Source organism: Clupea harengus, chromosome 9, assembly GCF_900700415.2.
Source record: "Clupea harengus chromosome 9, Ch_v2.0.2, whole genome shotgun sequence".
Classification (NCBI taxonomy): Eukaryota; Metazoa; Chordata; class Actinopteri; order Clupeiformes; family Clupeidae; genus Clupea; species Clupea harengus.
The window spans coordinates 12,793,658-12,810,126 of NC_045160.1; the positions used below are offsets into that span (position 1 = coordinate 12,793,658).

General features: G+C 41.9%; 3 protein-coding genes across 3 annotated transcripts; 1 reads left to right on the forward strand and 2 right to left on the reverse strand.

The window, feature by feature from the left end:
• Positions 1–32: 32 nt before the first annotated feature.
• On the forward strand, positions 33–5,992 carry proca1 (protein interacting with cyclin A1). The gene is made up of 5 exons (XM_031572861.1): positions 33–2,126; positions 2,321–2,453; positions 2,732–2,866; positions 2,991–3,999; positions 5,927–5,992. The coding sequence occupies exons 1-5, from the start codon at positions 1,580–1,582 to the stop codon at positions 5,990–5,992; spliced, it is 1,890 nt and encodes a 629-aa protein (XP_031428721.1). The 5' UTR covers positions 33–1,579.
• A 1,141-nt stretch (positions 5,993–7,133) lies between these two features.
• Positions 7,134–11,564, reverse strand: LOC105911027 (dehydrogenase/reductase SDR family member 11). The gene is made up of 7 exons (XM_012839797.3): positions 10,980–11,564; positions 9,737–9,946; positions 9,338–9,432; positions 9,037–9,166; positions 8,763–8,855; positions 8,588–8,653; positions 7,134–8,093 (listed from the first exon to the last, which is right to left on the reverse strand). The coding sequence occupies exons 1-7, from the start codon at positions 11,109–11,111 to the stop codon at positions 8,052–8,054; spliced, it is 768 nt and encodes a 255-aa protein (XP_012695251.1). The 5' UTR covers positions 11,112–11,564; the 3' UTR covers positions 7,134–8,051.
• Positions 11,565–11,823: 259 nt separating this feature from the next.
• ca4b (carbonic anhydrase IV b) lies at positions 11,824–14,914 on the reverse strand. The gene is made up of 8 exons (XM_012839788.3): positions 14,794–14,914; positions 14,258–14,302; positions 13,827–13,991; positions 13,585–13,730; positions 13,262–13,354; positions 13,001–13,067; positions 12,610–12,773; positions 11,824–12,312 (listed from the first exon to the last, which is right to left on the reverse strand). The coding sequence occupies exons 1-8, from the start codon at positions 14,858–14,860 to the stop codon at positions 12,133–12,135; spliced, it is 927 nt and encodes a 308-aa protein (XP_012695242.2). The 5' UTR covers positions 14,861–14,914; the 3' UTR covers positions 11,824–12,132.
• Between the last annotated feature and the right edge of the window lie 1,555 nt (positions 14,915–16,469).

Here is a 16,469-nt window from a genome sequence, read left to right on the forward strand (position 1 = left end):
TTATTATTATTATTATTATAAAACAAAAGCCCACTGTCTCGTCTGACTGAGAGTCTACTATTTATTTGGATACAATTAGAGTGTTACTATGCTCCAGCTGGCGCACGCAAGGATTAACCTTGGTCGAGGTAGGGTGTAGGCACTAAATTCATAATAAAGTAACGGGATTTTACCGCATTTTAAATCGCATGTTACCTCTGCTGATTTTGCATCATTTCCCTCCGCCTTCTTTCAATCCGATTGCTTAGCCGGCCTATTTCCTTCGAAGAAATCCTTTGTGGGCTGCTCACTAGCCCACGTGACTGAAACCCCCTTGCGCTGCACGATATATCGTGCTCAGGTAAAACCCAGTGTTTCCAACACAGATGAATTAATGTAAACCTGCCATGTTTTACCTCTTCTCCCAATACATGCACAAGCTAAGCTGTTTATTTATTTCTGCAAGCAAATCAGAAAACAACTTTTAAGTCGAACTATTGGGGCAAATTTAGATGAACGCCGAAAATAGGCAATGCAAAAATTTGCTAGGACCAATATTTACACAAATCGGAATTTCGTTCAAACAGCCTAAAACGCGGAAAGTCAATTGAAAAGGCCTGATTGCAGTTCATTATATTACTACTATTAGGCTCCACGCTCATTAACATCCCCATAAAGTCAGTCAGTGACACATGAACCACTCTAAGCAAGTGCTGACAATCCACTCGGAAGTGGCCACAGTCTTTGCTGCACATCCTTGCTGACGAGGCGAAGTTAGTAGCCTAACCTACCAGCAGCAGGTGCAATTACAGACAATGGGAGATCAAGGTCTCCGAAGAGATAAAAATGTTTATTTTTTTCTCCTTAGGTCTTTTCTTCTGCAACGCACCGACTTCAGCTTACATCTTAACTGGGTCATTTCCCATGCCTTTGTGGTATTTGAAAGATGCCCAATCTCGTTGGGTCGACAGAATCACCCCATCCCTTGTTACCATGGAAAGCGTGGTAAGAACCTCCTCCTTGCTGCGTCACTGAAGTAAATCGCCAGTTTCAGTGCGAAGCGGGGAACGTAGGGGTAACTTGCGGTCAAAACTCCAGCCAGTAGTAGGCTACTTACAGACTTTACCAGTCTTATTACTTCACTGTGTACTCCACTGACAATATTCAATCCCAGTGTCATCTTAAAATCATAAAAGGCAGGGGTGGGCCTTGTTTAAAATTGTGTGACCCAATTCAATTGCCAGGTTGATTGGCATTCCCCTGTCATCTGCAAGCAATATAGCCTACCTTTACTGCTGCATATTGAATGTTCATTGTTTAAAAGTGGCGAAAGAATTGAAAGCGTTAATATTTTTTACAATGCATTCCTTCACAGACGCACAGACATTCACAAATCTGTGTTTGGATGCTTCGGTGTCGAATGCCGACACTTGTCCATCCAGGAAAGGGTTAATTAAATGTCAGACCACTCCCATTATCGACCGTCAACTTTATTAATACTCGCCCTGTTAACCGCTCCCAATAAGTCGGCAGCAAGCAGAGGTAGGCAGGCTACGGTGCTGTCTTGGAGCTGGTGGTGCTGAAATTGCAGCCTGCAGCGATGTGGTCGGTATTTTTCGTGTTCCTGTCTTACTTAGACGGGGAATTCGTTAAGGCAGATTTTCTAAGCAATTCCCTGGAGGCAGAGAAGGAGAGTAAAGAATTCTTTTACTTGCTCAACAATACCCTGTGCGCCAAAAGGTCAAATGTCGGCGAGTACCATCTGCTTCAAGTGTCGGACGGAATTGAGGAGGTCCGTTCCGTTCACGATGCCACCGGTAAACTAGTCGACTGCGCCTTAGCAACAGACCAAATGCAACTGAAATCTTTTATGTATGTGTGCAAACTGGGACTGAGAGGTCAGGTCACTATTCCCACTGCTTTGAATCCTAGTTTTACGAACATCACTGAGGTGAAGTTAAAGTGCCTTCAGTTGAAATCCAAGCGCTCCACAAGCACAAGTGAACTGCCATCAAATGAAGCGCGTGAGAAAGAAAAAGTTCCGGGGAAAGAAACTTCAATTCTGCGCAGATCCAAGCGCGGCTTTACCTACCCTGGAACTTTGTGGTGTGGAGCCGGTAATAATGCTGATCATTATGACCAACTTGGTGAGTTTACCAATTTATCCAATATTTAAAACTACTCAGATGCAAATGTTTGATGCAAATGTAAATGTCGCCTGAGCAATAACGCAAATAGCTGAACACTCGAACCTGCTTGAAAGTGTTACTGAGTTTGCCTGCGATCTATCTTCAATGATTCAGTTGGCTGAAAGGGTGCGTTCGCACTTGGTCATTTTCAGGGGAATTCGCTGAGACCGACAAATGTTGCCGCGTGCATGACTACTGTCCCCACGTCATTCATGCCTTCTCCACCAATTACGGCTACACCAACTTCAAATGGGTTTCAATTAGCCACTGCGACTGCGATAACGCGTGAGTTCAACAAACGCACACAAAACAGTACCATGATCTGAATGCGTAGTATTAGTGTGTATGGAGCAGAAGTCCTTAAGATTACATTCCAAAGTGAGTGTTACCAGCTAATCTATTTAAAATCCTTTCACACTTAACAAAAGCAACTCTGTAAAACCATTCAACATTAACCACATTTCGTTTGAATTTTGAATGCACATTCTGGTGGGCTTTTGCTTTAATTAATCATCTAGACATAAAGCATGAATTAATGTCCAGGGCTGCTTTTTGTTTTGCAGAATGAAAGCATGCCTCCGGAATGTGAATGACACTTCCTCCAGGATTGTTGGACAGGCTTTCTTCAATGTCATGGAGGTGCCCTGCTTTGAGTTCTCCTATGAGGAACAGTGTGTTGAAAGACACTGGTATGGAGTGTAAGTATCTCTGTGTGAACTCACTGTATCCCGATATATGTTAACAGTCCTGTAAAAGGAAAATGTTTTCTGCACCCCTCCATCACCTCATTCTGTCATTTGCCCTCTCTCTGCCACCCTGTAGGTGTAAACAGTACGACAAGGTGCCAGTGGCTGTGATGAAAGAGTCCATAGCTTATGATTTTGGCGGCATTGATGTAATTGATGAGCTACCCTTACCGCCTCTTCAAAAGGCAGCCTCTCCAGAGCCTGGCTCAGAGCCAGGGGAGACTACAGAGGGTGCCAGCACTGCACAGTCTACCGCCTCTGCCTCGCAGACCACAACCCCAGAGGCGCCCTCGCTCACGAATGTGGTGAACGCTGCCGAGGACTTCATCAAGGTGCTCGCCACCGTGTCTACATCGCAGGGCTCCTCGCCAGACACAGCCAAGGAGGAGACACAGAGCTCTGAGAAGAAACGGAAGAAGAATGCCGGCGGGAAAAAAAGAAAAAACAAAAAGAGGAGAGGGAAGGGCAAAGGCAGGAAGAGAAAACAGAGTGTGGAGACAGTGGTTAAAACAGACGAGGGTGCCGTAGGCGCTCCTTCTTGCCACATTGCGGAAGAGGTCACGAGCAGGACCAACGTCATCGAAGACCCGGCAAGAAAAACACAGGCAGAGGCAAACGTGGACAACTTCATGGGGAGCGAGGTGGACCAGGATGCAAAAGAGGAGCTGTCGAACAGCATGATGAGGGACGACCCTCAGAGGTCAGCCGGTGTAGCCTCATCAAGCATGCCTGTGGATTCAACAAAACAAGAGTCGCAGAAGGACAAGGACAGAAAGGAGAGCGTGCTTTCCCCCACACCATCTCCCACTCCCACTGTAACCATAAGCATTATCAAAACCAAGACCCGCAGAGAAAGAGTCAGGCAGGGGCAAAATAGGCAGAGACATATCCTGCGAGCCATTACATCCTCCAACACCCCCAAACTTCCTGAGAGCACAGTAGAAAACCGGTCAATCACAACGTTTGTCAGAGATGGCAGTGATGGCACCATGGCTGAAAGCGGGCGAGCTGAGGCTGCAGGACAGCCGAGTTCAAGCACCCTGGGAAATGCAAGCGAAAAGGGACCCGTTGCCACGACAGCAGGGGTGCCCACCACCAATCCCCCCCGAGCCAAAAGGCCAAGGTCAAAGGAGAGAGGGGGAAGAAAGAGAGCAGGAAAAGTTATAACTCCTTTTGAGCCGGAGGGGCCTCATCAGACAGACAGTGAAGAAGAACCCACTGGTGAGACTCCGGCAGTTTCAGCCACTGAGGTGAGCACACTGGGGTACCACGTAGTCCCCAAAAGACTGGACTACCTGAGTGTTGCGAGACCGGTCCCCCCCACCATCAGTAGAACCATAGAGACTTCACGGAAAAGCAAGCGGCACAGGTCAAAAGAATCCAGGGAAAGGAGAAAAATCAGTCTCATTTTCAGTACTACCTTGACCCCCACTCCCACTGACACGGCTCCTGTAGCACAATACTCAGACAAAGCTGACTATGAAACGATGGTGATCCCTGGTATGAGTGCCACCATGATCCCTCCCCAGTCTGACACAAGCACTTTGGCTCAGCTCAGGCCAATCATCATGGACACAAGCACACAAGAAACCGCACTTTTCCTACTGACCGGGATCCCTCCCAGCGGCCCACCAAAACCAAAACGCAAGAAACAGGAGAGACATGAGGGGAAGAAAAGAAGAAAGGTCATCGCTGTTCTCTCGAGTGTTTGAATATTAACTGTTGATGTATAGCTCCACTTAGGGCCTTAAACATGGCCAAATCTTACCTTCGTTACCCTAACATGAGTGTTGATAATGTATACAGCTGTTTTTTTACAATTGTGGATTTAGGTCTGTAAAATCTGTGTCACTTGTTGTTATCAGATTTAATGAAACGTGTGAAGCATTATGAGAAAACAAAAGCATATGCAATGTTAACACAGGGTTTAATAAAGTACTGAAGCATGATTGCTTTTTCTTATGACTAATACAAAGTGCACAACGGTGGCCCAAATACTCATTAAGGTGCACTGAATGAGGGCTACTATTTGCCTAAATGAACAATGCAACAAAAACCTCTAGTCCCCCTTAAATCATTTGATGTACATTAATGCATCTTAATTATTTGATCTCCTTACTGGTTGCCCGCTATTTCCTTTCCTGCTAACAAAGCAAGACACCACTGCATATATAACATATTCCTTTCCAGTAATCTCAGCACGCCAGAATCTGATGTTTGGTGGGGAGACTTTGGCCCCACCTCTCCCAACAGGTCTCTCTTTCTCCCTCCTTCTCTCTCTCTCTCTCTCTCTCTCTCTCTCTCTGAGGCGACTCAAGGAAAAGGGTCACATTCTTGACAAGGGGATAATCTGCACCCAATGCCTCCCTCACCCTCGACTCTGAATGAGCATTAAAACACCAAGCACGGCAGCCAAAAATCTCCAGTCAGCTGACCCTCACATGTTCTCAGCAGAGCAGGGCGGACACCATCCACAGGATCACCATAAAGGGGCCTGGTTGGCAACTTTACAAAGCACTTCATAAAAGGGAAAGTGGGAAAGAGAATACTATTCGAAAAAAAGGTCAGTCCCAGACAGTTTGACGCATGTCGACCACCAACCCCGTGTGTAAGATAGCTGAGTCAAGAACTCAGTGTAGCAGGTCACACGGCCTAACCCCATTATTTTCCCTCCCTCCACTGGCGTGAGGGAGAGTGAAAAAGAGAATTCAAATCTACCCATTGTTTATTTTCTTTCACCATGGTAAATGGTCTCCATGGAAATAACCTTCTCAATAACCTTCTCTGGAGAGAAGGCCACTGGCTCACACTTGTTGCGTGGCACACAACTCGCCACCATATGCACTAAATTACACTTTTTTTGGATCATCATGTCATTTTCCCAGACCCTAGTGACAATACAAGCATTCACAGGGTCCTTGGCATGGAAGCATGGCTTTGGTACTGTAGAGGCCCCACTTGGATTCCACACAAAGCATAACATGGTCATGAAACACTTTCTGTACCCTATAGGATGACTGGGGAGCTGGGAGGTGGGACATCACGACCAGCACCATCACCACATCAGTGAGGCTCTAAACAGACCAGTGTGTGGCTACTGTAGAAACACTGGAGCATTGGAGGCATGATTAGGAAACACGCAAGATTAAAAGAACCAAAGCACTTCCTGTAGTGTGTAACCTACTGGCAGGGTGTTTCACTTTGATGCAAAGTTGATGCAAAGGCCTTTTGTGTGGGCCCCGACCCAGTACTGAGCCTTTAGTGCAATTCGCACGTTTCCATTTGGCATGCTCCCCCGGAGAGAAACAATGAGCACTTCATGTTTTCCTCTACTGGCCTGACACACTTTTTTTCACTACTGTGGTGTGTGTGTGTGAACATGACCAGTTTCTCCAATGAAGGGGTTTTCATCAGTGTCAATGAACCAAAGGAAGCCATGCAGAGCCAAAGAGTAGCTTGAGAATTTCTTGACCTGTGGAAATGCACAACAAATGGACACTAGCAGCAGCCGGACAGAAAGTGTAGCCAGACGTGAGTTCAGCATGGCAAACTATAAGTCAAGCAACAACTGGTAAAGCTCTAAGTATGTAGAAATTAAAACATGTTTTAACAAAGAACAATACAAATGCTTTAGACAGTTTATGTAATTATATGATCCTTGTAAATATGATCAAAGTAATAAATGTGCTGTGATTCACAATACCACCAGAAAGTGTTCATCCTGCCACAAGTTATTATTATATAATTATGCTTTGCCCCCTCATAAGCAACGTTTGAGTTAAATTACCTATTTTAAACAACTCCATCTAGTGGTAGAGTAGTATAGTGTCATATTGACTTTAGCAGGTCTGGTACAGCCTGTCATTTGGCCAAACTAGACTATGCACTGGTAGGAAAGTTATTAGGTTCCTGATTTTTTTTTTTTAAAGCCAGGCTTCTGTTAGCAGACCAGCCAATCACATTTAGTCAAGGGGGCCTCTCTCTTTCAAACAAACCATGCACCCACATTCACCAAGTGACAAACAGCCCACTGGCAAACTTCAATGCGTGGAGAATGTGAACAAGCCAGCTGAGATTAGAGAACAATGGAGAGCGGACTTGTTTTTTCTCTCCCATGACACCTCTACTCTACAACTTTGAATGATAGTCTGTGGAAATATCTCATGGCCAATCTCTCTTTCATCTTTAAATAAGACAAAAACTGACATCCCAGGCATGCTGACATGATGCAGTGAGCTTTTATTTATAGCACTATTATCATTTGTGTTACACATTTTTAACATGTCTGGATGTTGCAGTGATGACTCCAAAAACTCATGCATTCCTTTATCAGCTTTGCTGTATTGTGTGCCTGTGTATGTAGTTGCATGTATAAACAGCTACCAGATGTACAAAAGGAAAAAAAATACAAACATGCGGAAATCAGAACAATTAGCAGCTAATTTCAAGGGAGATAAATCAGTATTTAGTGGTTTAACATCTGTCTTGAATTCTACCAGAAAATCTAATATTTCACAGCCAAATGCAACTAGTTGGACAATAAATGCAGCCAGTCTAAGGGAATATCAGTTAAGAAGCCTTAACAAGTTGCTATTTATTCCACCAACTTAAAATAATACAAATATGAGGCCATTCGATTTTGCACTGTCTCCTGACTTGAGGTATACATGTAAAGAAAGCAGCCCAAGACCAAATATTTGAGTGGTATTCATCTTGCTTTTTCAGTTACTGGAGTGAGAGTTTACAGCTTGTTAGGGAGGTTTGACCTTTAAATCATTGGTCGGCACTGAATTCTTGATCATCCCGGCTATTTCATTATCAACACTCATTACAATATCTTCTTAAAAAATAAAGTTGACTCACACCGCAATGTGACTCACAATATGTACCATAAAGTGAAAAATGAATCTGAAACCTACATTATACCATAGCCCAAATTTGAAATTGGTGGCCCTGTCTCCCATATTCCTATCTTTATGCATCACACATCAGGGTTCCACCCTTAGGCACGCGTAGCCCAAGCTCTTTACAAACTCCCTCACAGATCTCTTTAAGGGGACTCTCAAGGTGGGCAGAGTTAGACACGTTAGATCCCTCCAGCAGATCCTCAAGCAGCAAATACACTGCCTACACAAGGTTAGGACACCTGTTCAACTGGCCTCATCAATATGTCCCCAATCTAGATATAAAGAGAGAATGAAAAAAACAAAAACGATTTAACAATATATTCCATAAAGCCAGCCCCTGAGGAAACGTATTACTTAGATTCCTCTCAGCCCTGGCATCTCATATATTACATAGATAATAATAATAATAATAATAATAATAATAATAATAATAATGACACATCCCATTTATATAGCGCTTTTCAAAGTTCTCAAAGATGCTTAAAAGTAGATTAATGCTGACAGGCAACTAAGATGCCTAGTGGTGGAATCTTGGACTGTGTGATGGTTAAATGTGTGCCACCTTACAATGTGGAATCAACAGCCCAAGCCTGGTTATGGATGAGATATACTAAAATCTACTCTCTCAAAATTGAGAAATTGCAACTATTTATCAAAGAATATGCGATTTTTTAAATCAATAAATCTCATCTCTGCATGCAACATTATACAGGATAATCAAATGACTGATCTAATGCAAGTCATCCTAAAACATGCCTTTCCTTACCTGTACATGAGGAGGGGCACTTAGGGCATACACCACTGCACTGGCTATGTCACCAGCCTCCAAGCACTACAGACAATGAGAAACCAGCAGTAAAGTAAACATTCAACTGAATTACCACGTAATGACGAACTGACATTTGAAATCCACTGAAATTTGATGGATACATTTCACACACCTTTATACTTGCATATGCTGCAGCAGCTTTCTCTGGATCATCACCATGGAGACGAAAGGCAAATTCTGTCTCTACTAAGCCAGGTGATATGGACTGTCAGGGGAAACATTTGTGTATTATTTGACACTGGACAAACAAAAACAACGGCAAGACACATCAGTCACATCAGTCAACAGTAACAAATGATTGGGGATAATGCAGAAACCTTTGACACAAAAACTGAACTAAATGCTTCCTCTAAAACACAAGCACAAGCTAACCCTGTGGTTCTTACAGTGGCTCGTATATGGGTTTTCGCCTCCCGGAGCTCCTGCCTGAGCCCCTCAGTGAGTGCAGTCACAGCATACTTGCTGGCACTGTAGAAGTGAACGCTGGCACTGGGAACTACCCTGTGTCCACTCATGCTAGAAAAAAAGGAATACAAAAAAAAAAAAACAGGTAGGGATTACTTGACCTGCTGCTGGTAAAATTACCCCTTGTTATTTGACCAACTGCTAGCGACATAAGGCCAATTACTATTATAATGTCTGTTTCCATTTGCTGTTTCACCAGCTACGGAGTGCAAGGCCACCTACCTGTTGATGTTAATGATGTGACCATCATCAACATTTCTTTCCTTCATGGACTGGTAGGCCTCACGTGTGCATATTGACAGAGCAAGAACATTGACCTAAAGTATTACAGATACAGCAAAGCAACAATAAATTAACATTCACCCAATATTTTAACTGAGACATAACATCCTCAGATTATATCATTTTACCGATCCCTGTGAGTCATCATTTCTCATCATGGCAATAATTTGGAAACAGAATTCAGTTACATTCAGAAATAATTCTATCCACTGGCTTTTTTATACATTTCAAAACATCTGATATCAAAAGAGAGAGACACTCGTGAAAAAAACAAGTCTAGATACTGACATTATTTACTTTACTTATATGTGACAGATGCTTTGATCTAAAAGGACTTACATCCATCATAGTCCTCCAGCCCTCAGTTTTGCCACTCAGCAGTGGCTCAGGGTGAGCTAGGCCAGCGTTGTTGATGCACACGTCGACACCCTGATGCAAGGTCTTGATGGCAGAGAACATGGAGAGGATCTCCTCCTCGTTGGACAGGTCGCATTTGTAGGGAATGAGAGTGCCACTCAGTCCGGCACTCTGACATTCTGCTGACAGTTTCTAAGGACCAGGAAAATAAGGGAAGTCATTTAAGCCATTAATGTTACAGGTGTAGGTAGGAGATTATATGAAAATTGGTATCCAAAACTACAATATCACACCCAATATCATTGAATTGTGAGCAACAAAACAGACTGTGCTGGATATCCTGAGACCTCTAGAAGGCCACCTGCCCCCACCTCCTACATATTTGGATGTAGAAATCTACCATCACTGGAATGCTATGGGGCCCCTCTGTGGCTCAGACTGAGATCCTATTAAATATCCAATAATAAGTCATATTTTATCTCACCAATAAGGCCCGTCTCACTAAATCTCTGGCGAACATTCAAGTCTGAAAAGTTCTGCTCAGACATGCACCATCACATGTCATTAGGCTCGCTGTCTCCAAATATGAACAATAATTTCAGTCGCTACCTTACATGGCTAGTTAGGCTAACTAGCCACCTAGCTAGGAAGTTATTTCATCTGGCTTGCTTGGTCTATGGCTCCATGCTAGCAACTTTGAAAGGCGTCTGCATATCCATGTCATTCGAACAGGACAGCTGAGCTAATAAGCTATTTAACTATGTTCAATAGCAACGTTATAGAAAACATATATAAATTATATAGAGTACATCTTTTCACGTTACTTGGATAGTATAGCGAACTGCTGAGTGATTTGTTAGGAGTTATGTTTAACGTAACGTTACCTTACGTAACAATTTCAGATGAGCAATAACTTTGCAAGGCCATAGCTAGCCAAGTTTTCTGTTAGCTCATATTAGCTAGCTAGTTAAATGACCAATTACTTAGCAAATTGTACAAAAACAAAAACAGTTCATGTTGATGACATAACATTGCTCTACATGGCGTCGAATATGTAACTTGACTAGCCACTGTCGCCTAAAATGAACGTTGCATACTCTGCTAGCAAGGCTGTTCACAAACTTTGTGGATTATATGCCATGACAGCTAGCTAGCTAGCTAGATAATAGGATACCGACTACGGTAGCAAGCTAAGTTAGCTAGCTGCTTGTGCTAGATAACCCACCTCTATCTTCTCAACGTTCCTAGCGCAGCCGACCACCTTCATGCCATGTCTGACAAGAGCTTTCGCTATAGCTGCTCCAATTCCAACGGATGCTCCAGTTACAAGAGCTACTCTTCCTTTCCACCGCTCCATTTAGCCCAAAAAGTCAACAGTCTACAATTTAACTTGACACGGACCTGCTCACGATAATCACGCCAGTGTGAACCTTGTTGCGTGTTTTAGTAAATAATTGTCAAAACGCTGCACGCCCACACTATGACGTTCCATAAAGTAACATTCCATCTTCCGATAAATTATATTAAACTATACAGTCGACGTTTTATGACTTCTACAGAGTGATAAAGTTCGCAACGATTCATATTGATCTGTATTGTCTACACGGAAATGACCTGTCAAATAATCTTCTTGCAGGTGTTATTATTTATACTAGCCTATATGTCTATGAAAGCGTTGACACTTCTAACTGTAAATGCACAGCCTTCCTCTCAACTCCTGTGCTGCTCTGAATCAAACAACGCCCGTCACCAGTGAAACAACTCTGTGTAGACTACCTCAACCCCTGACATTTGGTATATCCGTGCCAGATGAAGGCTGAATCCGTTCCAGCTGATATTTGGTGATAAAGGCTATTGTCCCTAACAAATCCCGGCACTCTTATTAGACACTTAGATAAGAAGAACATATATCAGATAATGAAACACTTTATCTTAACTTTATCTAGTTAAGATAAAGTGTTTCATTATCTGATATATGTTCTTCTTATCTAAGTGTCTTATAAGATATTTTAAATACATATATATTTAAGTAGTGCTCTTATATAACAACACAGTGGAGAAAGTCTTTGTGGGTTTTAAGGTATTTATTTTAAACAAGCAGGAGACATGATAATAAAACAATACTGAGCTATTGTAAAAAAAAAAAAAAATCAATTAGACTACAATCTCATTTAATATATTAGAAATACATATAATATATTATGAATACAGGCAGGCCTAATCATAGTCTACATGCCATGTAGTAGCCTAATGTGCAAGTAGCCTACCATTAACTGCAAATAAATAGCTCTGTTTTAATATAATCAATGTAGTAGCATTAATATTATGATTCATCTGAGACATGTCCTTGATACACAGAATATACAATAAAAAAAACTTCACTCTGGGAAAGATAAACCAACAGTTGCAAGAACCGAGCTGAGAAGGACTACAGTGTTGACCCACACTGCCACACTACCGGAGTGATACACCTCCCGGCCATTAAGGGGCTGCACTGGACGGTAAGTGCCAGTCATGTTTTGTCCATCTGCAAAACTCAGCTGGGAAAATGCAGACAGCTGAAGGAAAAGAATAAAGAGGGAAGTAAAATTCAATTCTTCCAACTCCAAAAGGCCAAAGAACATGATAGCCAACTGCAATTCACTGCAAAATATATGTCTCACCTTCACCTGCATTGGATAACATAATCAAACTTTGAAATAATGATAATCCTAGTGGTTATATACACTGTACTGAAGAAGTGGTATAGATTTAAAAGAAAGACATCACCAGGAGAAATGTATCTTGGCCCTGTACCTATAAACCTAAAAGTTGGTATGAATTATATTGTAAAAGAAGAATATCCTACATTATACCTGTTCATTACTGAGGGGAATGGTGTTTTCAAACACAGTCCAAACCACAGACTCATCACAGTTGGGAGTAGTCAGGGAGCCCTGATAGCGAAAGTAGGTGCTTAGGTTACTGTGAGACGGGATCAGCATGTCCAGAGACAAATCGTGCAGGGTGGTGTTAGTGCCTAGCAGGGGGTACACAGAGGGGAAATTACAGGACAGTTTGGAGGAAATATTAATGGAAGGTCATCTGATAACATTTATTGGGTTGTAAATGAGTACAACAACGTGTGGTAAGTTTTGACCGACGTCTGTGAAGTTCTGTGAAGTCTGTATTGTTATCAGTAGTGCGGTGAGCAGTGAAATCACCGGGAATCATAAAGAACAGTGTGACACAGACACAATGACATACCTGGCCTCGTGATTCTTTTTAGAGCGTTTACAACGGATTCATATTTTTTGTTTGAACTTCCTGATTCCTAAGAGGAAAACAAAATGCCTAAATTAAATTAAGTTGTTCATCTCCATGCAATGGCTGAAAACAACATGTTAGTGGTTTGTAGTCTTACAATTACCCATCATCAAGTATGCATACATCTTATGCATACATAAGGTAATAAAGTAGTGCCCATACAAGCTCACTGAAGTTAGTATTTTTATAGGCCCAGGTCACCTGGTAAAAGAATCCAAGTACTGCAACTCCAGATTTGTCCTTCAGGGCTTCGCTTAATGAATGATATTGTTGTTTGATATGAACAATATGCATCTGTGGAGATATGGCACAATAAACTGCAGACCTTTACAACAGTTACAGAGTGTAGCCAACTGATTTTATTAACTGGCCTCTCTTTAACCCAGTTTCTTGCATTAGTGGATTAGACCTAGTGGCCTCTTTGAGAGGAATAGTTTTAACATGTAAATATAATGTACTATTACCCAAAGCCAGACATATGCCAGCATGTGTCAAGTATCTTCTGTGTATATAATTGTACATACCTCCATAGGATACTGCTCTCCATCAATGGTGTGTTCAGACCCGGGTCCTCCATTGAGTCCCCAGTGAAAATGAAGCTGAATTGCCTTGTAGGTTGACTCCAAATTGCCACCATCAATCTTTGCACTATCTGGCAGGTTCACTTGGACTAAATTCAGACAAACACTTTGGTTGGTATGAAGTTCTCATCATAACCAAACAAATTATGTTTTTGTCCATGCTATAATATTTAACTGTGACTTGCCAGAATGGCCATTGTTGATGATGTCACTGTGAAATGCAAACTGGTAGCCATTATATCGGAGAGGCTGAAGGCGATCATCTTTAAGTGTTTTCTTGGTGACTATGTTGATTGGAGACTGGGCTCTTCCTCCACAAGTCATTGCTACTTCTGGCCATTCCAATGGACCTGTATAACATATGATAGAGCAGAGGTTCTCAGACTTTTCATGCTACTCCCCCATTTGACAACGCCAGCCCCTCTCCCAACACCATGGTGCAAAGATTGAGACGATCATATAGCCTAATACCGTTTTTGAAGGAAAAAAGGCCACACTTCTGGGGCACTTGACCCACACTTTGGGATCCACTTTGATACAGCAATACCTTTTAATACATGTATTTGAGAAGGAAGGAAGAGGAAAAACCCTGAGAGTTTGGATATTTCCATTTTACCTTGGCATGGGTTGACACATGACACTTGAGACTGGTAGCACCATTCTGGAAAGAGACCTCATTTTTATGACCACAAGTCATGAACATGTTTATTACTCTTTTTTGTACTCTCCGACACTGTTGTTTTCTGACTTATCTAAGTCGGACCTCAGAGTTATCTTCTCATGTCAGATAACAGCGTTGTTACAAACTTTTACAAAATGTGCTACAAATAGATACTTTGATGGGTCAATATCATTCCCCAAACTTTAGTTCGTTCCATAGCAGTTATTAATGTTATTAATGTTATTATTAATGGTATTGGGACAGCTGTAAGGAACTTCTTTTCACTCTCGATTTACAAAGACATTGCAAAGATTTTAACTGATATTTCAAGTTCACCTGCTGTCATTATTTTTCTGAAGAATAATCAAGCACTAAAAGACATTAGTCTAACAATAGCTTCGTAATATATCCCTCCTCCACGCATCACATTATTAAGCTTTATAATCATACCAGTGTTTTGAGTGATTACAAAAAAGTAGCAATTAACCTACCAGCACCCGAAGACATTTTCACCAAAGCAAATACGGACCACAGGCAACACAAAATATGCATCCCCATGTTGTTTTGATGTTGGAAGTTCAGCAACTACATCACCTGCTGTCCTGAGGTGCGTATATTTATTTCACTGGGAAGACAACCCCTCCCTTTTGACTGATAAGCATTCAAAGTTTGTGTACAAAGGGATGATCACGAGGTTTGTGATGTATTTTCAAATACTTATCAATTCTAATACAGGCAATCGAGAGAGGGTTGGGAGCGGGACAGAGTTCAAAGTTTTTTGTGCAGCATTGCTGTTTTTTTATGTCTTATGTCTCCATATATGACCTTTACATTGATGCTGCATGGCTGATGAAATAGGCTGAAGTGTAATTCATTGAGTTAGTTTGTGATAGGAACCTAAGGTGAAGCAATGGTGATGAACATAATTGAACAAAGGGGGATCACTAGTGAGAATGTAGGGTCTGAGTGAGGTGAGAAGTGTATCTGAAAACTAAAGGCTAATAAAAGCCAGTGTCAGAGGTGCATGTTATTATTTTATTTTTTGTTGTTGGTTTGTTATGACTTGTGTATGTCACAGTCATTACCATGGGTAGTGTATTCATTTTCAAGTAATTTTGAATTTTCAGTTTAAATTTCACATCCAAATTATTATGCTCTTTAATCTGAATCACCAACATTGCTCTTTGTTTGAAGGTAATATCTGTCTCAAGCACATTGTCATGGAGCTCACCCATTTAAAATAGAAGGAATAGATCTTGATACTATCCAGCATGATAACAATGATCACAGGTGAAACCTGAGCAAAAACAAATAAAACAACAAAAAAATGTCCTAAAACATCCAACTACCATACCTACTTCCAGGTCCATTTCATGAACAGAATCTTCAGATCAGATGTTCAGAGAAGCCTGCACACACCCCCACAAAGAGCCACTCAGCAGGGCTGATGACACTCCTCCTTACCACATACTGATCATTGTCATCAACAGATAGCAGCAAGCCTGTCTCTATCTTGTACCCTTTCCACGCCCCACCAATCCCTAGCTTTACAATAACAGCAGCCTGTGATTAAATATGATTAGTCGTCACACCCCCAACCCACAGAGAGGGCAGTAGTACAGTTTCTTGACTGGCACGAACAGAGTATGGCGCCTTGTTCTAGTTTTTTGTTTTAGTATTATGCCCTTTGTTACTTTGTTACTTACACAATCACGGTGAGGCTGTGGAAGAGGAATGCATGTGATCTTTGTAGTCTATTGGCGTCATGACATGAGGAAATGAAGGTTATATGCAGACATATGCATGGGAGAGCATGTGAGCCATAAACATAAAATAAAATGTGCAAGGTCACTCAGGATGTAGACAGTTGGGGGATCAGTGGTAAATACCAGAAATCCTAAGACTTTTGTTTTAAAAAAACAAAAATACGGAGAAATAAGGTCAATTAAGGTCAACAATGGCCTTGCAACTATTGCAACTATTGAACAATGCAAAGAATATATTGCCTCTTTCACTGTTACTTCTTCTGTGTCCATCTCTCTGTTGTTTCGTGGTAATAATGGTGTTGTTGGCTCGCTCTGAGGAACTTGACTTGTCAGAGCAGGCAGAGTGCTGCTCACTGTCAGAAGTGTTGCGCCTCATATAAGGGCCACACCGTGGCAGCGGT